At 41.7% G+C, this 6,714-nt stretch overlaps 1 protein-coding gene across 1 annotated transcript in view; it reads right to left on the reverse strand.

Moving 5' to 3' along the window:
* XPNPEP3 (X-prolyl aminopeptidase (aminopeptidase P) 3, putative) overlaps positions 1 to 6,714 on the reverse strand; it is an 88,401-nt gene that overhangs the window by 49,908 nt on the left and 31,779 nt on the right. The window contains exon 4 of the mRNA XM_006866879.1: positions 6,128 to 6,330. Coding sequence (XP_006866941.1) covers positions 6,128 to 6,330 — 203 coding nt within the window. The remainder of the gene's footprint in view (positions 1 to 6,127; positions 6,331 to 6,714) is intronic.

A 6,714-nucleotide genomic window follows, 5' to 3' on the forward strand; every position in this document is an offset into this window, starting at 1 on the left:
CAGGATTGGAGGAAGACTCATTAACAACCTGCGATATGCAGATGATACAACCTTGATCGCTGAAAGTGAAGAGGACTTGAAACATTTACTTATGAAGGAAGATTAAAGAGCACAGCCTTCGATATGGATTACATCTCAATGTAATCTTGTTTGTTCTCCTTCCAGGGAAGACTTTGTTGTTGTTGTTAAGTGCCAGCGAGTCAATTCCGACCCATAGGACCCTGTATAGGGTTTCCAAAGAGAAGCTGGTGAGCTTGAACTACCAACCTTGCAGTTCAAACGACTTCTGCAGTCTGATGCATTAACCCACAGCGCCACACCATGGAAGACTTTTAGTTGCTGGCAACAGCATACACAAGCACTGAGAAGCTGTGGCCTGTGACCACATGGACAAAAATCCAACCCCGGGGCCCTCCTCAAGATTGCGAGCCATGGACCCTGAGGGCCAAGGAAGCGACCTCCAGAAGTCCCGGGTTCATGGCCTTTGGTGAACTCACTGTTTGGCCACCTCTGTGCAACTTTCTTTAACTGTACTTTTGTGCATTCTGTACCTGTTCTTAATGCCTCTAATTCCAGTAATTGTAGCTTCTGGGAAAATGGTCCCTTTTGATATACACAATGCCTCTGTTAATGGCTCCATTGTATTGGTAGCGCGTGGGGTCCTGGGAACAAATCCTTCTGAGGAACAAGCAATGGACACCTGGGATAAATGTCAAAACTGCTCCTTATCTAACTATTCAGTTATGTTTGGTATTAACTTGAAGCGTGAGCTCTTGATGTCCATGTACAACTATAAGACTGAAACCCCCTCTATGGCTGAGACCATAAAACTTTCTCAAATGACTTGGATAGAACAACAACAGGTGTTTTGGGATTATGAAAAGCAGTTATGGAGAAAGCAAGAAAGGCCTTTCCATGAAATGGAATGGCAGGTTCTGGGAATACTTGATTAAGGGCAAGTAGTGGCAATCCTCACCAAAAGCCCTTGGATATAATCAGTTTGATCCTGATGAAGAAGGAGAATAGAAGTGTGATAACAATTAAGAGCTAAGAGAGTGGTAATAAATCATAGGTAAAAATATAACTAGATATTTTGTATAGAGAAGTTGGTATAAGGAAGTTGTTCCGTTTCTTCTTAATTACAAAGCTTTATACTTCTTGTTTGCTCTGGTAGCGTAGTGGTTATGAATCAGGCTGCGAACCTTGAGGCCAGCAGTTCGAAACTACCAGCTGCTCCGCGGGAGAAAGATGAGGCATTCTGCTCCTGTAAATATTTACAGCCTCGGAAACCCTGTACAGGGTCGCTATGGGTCGGACCCGACTCGATGGCACTTAACAACAACAACAACAACATACTTCTTGTTTAAACATTCATGAGAAACAACTGTGTTGTCAGTTACCATAGCAAGTAATGTTTAGGTACATGTTGTGATTAATGATTCTATAGAAAATAATAAGTGAAGGTAAAAATAGGATTTAAGATTTATAATTATGTTTTAGGGTTGACTTAACATTCTAGATGTCAGAAAGACTAAGGTGTTTTAACAAGATCATTTGTATAATGTTTCAAAGAAATTGTGTATGAGATCATTGTACATGGTGGCAACCTCCTCCGACTGCCCCTGAGCATGATAGTTTCGACCCTGATGCCCCCTCCCTAGAAAAGGCGGATAGAAGTGTGATCATAATTCAAAGCACTGTCAAAGTTAGATCTGGGACCCCAAGCAGGGAAAAGGCGTCTAGCTTGGAGATCTGAGCTTCCCAGCTTGTTTGAGTGTTGTCAGTAATTTACCTTAGAATTACAGAAATAGACAGGACAAAATAGATAGTTTAAAAGAACAAATTCAATGTATGAAAGCCTGCCAAATTAGCACAGATGATTATTGTCTGCAGTATGCACAAGCAGAATTAATACAACTACAGAAAACTTGATATAAACTTTAGTTAACCCTCTTCAGACTTCTCTGTCTGCCACTTATAACCATTTCTGATTGAATATATACAAAAGGCTTTTGCTTACAAGAAACCACAAGTTGCCGCCTTGGGTCACAGAGGCCCTTGTAGTTAAAGTTTAAACTATGATATGCTTGCTTGCACTTTGGCATAAGAAGACCTATGTCTAGAAAAATGGGAATAGAAAAATTAAGAACCTGTTGACATTTTTAGAAATTAACTACGTATGCAATTTTGTGAATCACCATTGTGCTGTCTCAAATGAATAATTTCATCCTGTACTTTGTGCTTCAAGTTCCTTGTATGAAAAAAGAATAAAAGACTTGGGTAGGGCTAGTTCTGTATGCAATGTCTGCAGCAGAATAGGCTGCCTGTCAGCTTGCATCAAACTTGTGTGTCTGTATCTTTGTTTCTATACTGTCTCTCTTTCGCCTCCAGACATCCCTCCTTTGTGAAGCCCACCCCCTGTTGAGGCGGGACCCCGACATTTAGTCATTGGTAAATTCACTCCTCCTGCTGACCCCACAAACTCTAGAGGAACTAGAGACCAAAAATCAAAAACACTCCCACTATGTAGGTAAAAAGGAGCTCTGGTAGCGTAGTGGTTACGAATCGGGCTGCTAACCTCAGGGTTATCAGTTCAAAACTACCAGCTGTTCCGCGGGAGAAAGATGGGGCTTTCTGCTCCCGTAAAGATTTACAGCCTCAGAAACCCTGTACAGGGTTGCTTTCAGTCGGAACCAACTCCACAGCACATAACAACAACAATGTAGGTAAAGGAGCCCTGGTGTGGCACTAAGGGCTAATGCATCAGACTGCAGTTGTCTGAACTGTAAGGTTGGTGGTTCAAGCTCACCAGCTGCTCCTTGGAGTTGCTATGGGTCAGAATCGATTCAATGGCACTTAACAACAATGTAGGTAAATACTAACTTTGGCTGTTGCTAACAGACTTGGAATTGGTCTAACCATTGGGCCAGTAAGTGTCCCCCATGTGGTGCCCTGCTGTCTGAAGCTCTCAATGCAAGTTCTAAGAACAAAGCAAAATAGGAGATGTTGGGGCTGACCAAAAAAAACTGTCGCACTTTAAAGGGGACTGGAACCAGTAAGTTGATGCCCTAATTTTATTTCTTGATATGACAATTAAATGGTCCACATCTAGTTGCGTAGTGGTTATAAATTGGCTGCTAAACTCATGGTCAGCAGTTCAAAACTACCAGCAGGAGAAAAGATGAGGTTTTCTGCACCTCTAAAGATTTATAGTCTGAGAAACCCTATACAGGGTTGCTGTGAGTTGGGACTGACTCCACAGCACACTACCACCACCACTACCAGCTGTGGCTGAGTTACCTAATGCTGCAGTAACAAAAATATCACAAATGAGTGGCTTTAAAGAACAGATATTTATTATCTCATAGTTTTAAAGGTTAGATGTCCAAGCAGGGCATTGAGTCTAGGGAAGTGTGATGAAATGAATCCCTTTATGTGGCCTTTTGCCTTGGTTCTTTGGAAAAGAGTTGGAGAGCTTCCCCCACTGAGCCCTGACAGTTATCTTTGCCCTTGTTTTCTACCTCAGATTGATTAATATTTCCTGGGGAAGCGGAAAACACTGTGGTTCGGTACTTTTTGTATTGCTAAAGCTGCAACCTGCCCTGTGATTAGAATGTACTTTACAAGTATTGGTCAACAGACTAAGCAAATGAAAGGAGACATGGAACCTCCTAAAAGAGCTATAACATGGGTCAAAGGTTATCCCACTGAAGACAGTATCAGACCCAGCAGCAGAGTTAGTTCTGAAGGGTAAGAGGAGGTTTGTCCTCCAAGGACTGAGAGAACACCTTCATCGCGGAAACGCTGAGAGAGCTGGCCTGCACAGAAGAAGGAAGACTTGCTGCATACTTCCTGATCTTCACTTATATTTTGTTCCTTAATAAACTACTTAACTGAAGGTATGATGTGCGAGTTACTGAACTAAGTAAAGCATGCCAGGGAGGAATGGCTGGGGTCAGAATTAGTGAAAAGGTTGGAGAATGGAGGTATATTTGACCTCCACCTCACAGGGATTCGCCTTGGGTTAGTCTTAATTCTCATTATCCTCCCAGAAGTTAGATAGGTTTTGACACTATTACTAGACCCATTTTAAAGGAAAGGTCCCTCCTTGTAGGTAGCCCTAAGTGTTTCTTGGCTTATAGATATTTCTCACATGTTCACTTTCCTGTGCATGTCTCTCTGTGAGTTTTCCCTTTTAATAAGACATCACTCAGGAGGGATCAGACACAGGACCTACTCTATTCTGGTATGATCTTATTAACATAAAAGAAAACCCTTATTTCCAAATAGGGACACATTTATAGGTATAAAGGCTAGAACTTTAACAATCAAAACAAACATATAGAATCCAACATATACAATTGCCAGTGAGGGTTTATTAACTAATTAAAAGTAATAATAATAATAATTATCTTATACAAAAAAACTTTGACTACAGGTCAGGGATATAGATTTTTCTGTGAGGAATAATTCCCGAAGGCCTAGAAGTAGCCTGAGCTATTTTGCTATTAAATCGTGAAGCATACTGATTGATATTGTCGCTCTGTACCCACTGGTCCAAGGGCTTTGGGCACATTACTTATCAGCAATGTGTCTTGACAACACTGACTGTCCTAGTTCTCTAACACAGAAATGCCACAGGGGGATGGCTTTAACATACAGAAATGTATTCTGTCACAGTTTAGGAGGCTAGAAGTTCAAATCCAGAGTACCAGCTCTGGAGAAAGTTCCTTATCTCCTTTCTGCACCTGTAGGCATAGCATTCTTGGGAGATTACCAGATGTCTTGGTGTCAATCTTTTCTTGAATCTAGGAACTTTGCAGTTCAGGGACCCCAGATCCAAAGGAGTACTTTACTCTCAGCTTTTCCTTCTTGGTGGAAGTAGGTCCCTCTGAGCTCTGCTTACCTTGCTAATTAATCTCTCTTATATCTCAAAAGAGACTGACTCAAGATACAACCTAACCCTGTAAATGGCATCTGGCCTCATTAACATCATAGAAGTGAAAATTTACAGCATATAGGATAATGACATGAGATCACAGCTGATCACATCAGATCATATCATGGAAGGGATTACATTATATTAGATCTCGCCAATTACGACATCTTAATTACCAAACCACTGGGAATCCAGGTACAGCCAAATTGATACAAAACCTTATCTATCACAATGATACTCATGGTTACATAGGTTTCTCCTGTTATGTAACAGAAATATGCCATGTGACAAAGAAAACATAAGACTCCCCTAACTGAAACTCCATTTTTGGGCTGCCCAGTCCTTAGTGTCCTGTCCATGCATGAGAGGTCACTGGTCCAGGAGAAGAAATGCACCCTGCTCCTGGCCCTTATGAAGGAGGACAACAGGAATCTGTCCCTGACTTCTCTGGACCTTCTGCTTTGAGATGGCCACAGGCCGGAACGCATCTCCTTTCTCTATTACTGCTGCTATCTTGCACCTTTTTCCTTTAATAACTGTACATTTGTCAGCATTAACATTTTGGATCCTCTGAGTCTTCTTTTTTTTATAATGTAGCTTTTATTAAGTAGAGAGAAAAAAATTCAGTTGCATGATACAAAGGTTCCAGTGAGATCAAATTCCAATAAAGCCCTTCCCACCTGTGTGGAATGAGCTGCTGCCACTACTCTCTGAGGCTTCGTAAGCCATCAAACCCTGCTTAACTGTTTTAACTTGCACTATTGGTATAGTTGGAATCCTGGTGTGGGTACTATAGAATAAGCACTGGACTGCTAACTGCAAGGTTGGCAGTTAAAATCCACCAGTCACTCCTCTGAAGCCCTCCCTATACAGTGTCACTAAGAGTTGGAATTGACTTGACAGCACTTAACAGCATTACAACATTGGTACAGCTATCATGGGGAATGGAAATAGAAATTAATTCATTTATGTTGCCCCAAGAAGAAACAACTAAGACTGATGGGATACAAGAGGGCGCTTACTTCACCTTTTAAAGTGTTGAACAAGTCTGATGTTCACTAACATAAACAACACATGTTCACGAAACCTCTTTAAGCAGTAGCTAGATGCTAATTTGTTTCTGAGATTAGTGTCTTAGGGACATGACCTCATCAGAGTTTGGAAAAACATTGTCAGTAGGAACCATACCTGTGATGTCAGCTTCCCTGCATTCTGCATTCGCTCAATTTCTGCAGGAGATTTGATGAGCCGCAGGCGCTGCACCAGCTGCTGGACAGCCTGGACTTTGTTCTTGCTCCTGGCTTTGGCTTCAGTCAGAGGCTGCATGTATTCAGAGTGAAGCTGTGCATGAGAGGGCCTCATCCAGTCGTACCAAACTGTAGTTGTCTCAGCTTAAAAGAAGGAGCCAAAAATAGATAGGAAAGAGAACTAACAGCAGTGACAAGCAATACCAATTCTCAGAATGACTTAAGCGAGAGTCACAACTTCAACATCAGTGGTGTGGAACTCTAAAGCATTGGGTGAAAACTATCTCAGAACGATAGTAATTGAAGAGTTTGACTATAAACCTTTGGAATGAAACATACAGCTTTTCTGCCTTAAAAGTTCAGTGTTCTTTGTAAGGATGATAGATGTTGTTGTTAAGTACCGTGAAGTCAGCTTTGACTCATAGTGACCCTGTTGTTGTTGTTGTTAAGTGCCGTCGAGTCGGTTCCGACCCATAGCGACCCTGTACAGGGTTTCCGAGGGTGTAAATCTTTACGGGAGTAGAAAGC

This window comes from Chrysochloris asiatica, unplaced genomic scaffold, assembly GCF_000296735.1.
Source record: "Chrysochloris asiatica unplaced genomic scaffold, ChrAsi1.0 scaffold00097, whole genome shotgun sequence".
Classification (NCBI taxonomy): domain Eukaryota; kingdom Metazoa; phylum Chordata; class Mammalia; order Afrosoricida; family Chrysochloridae; genus Chrysochloris; species Chrysochloris asiatica.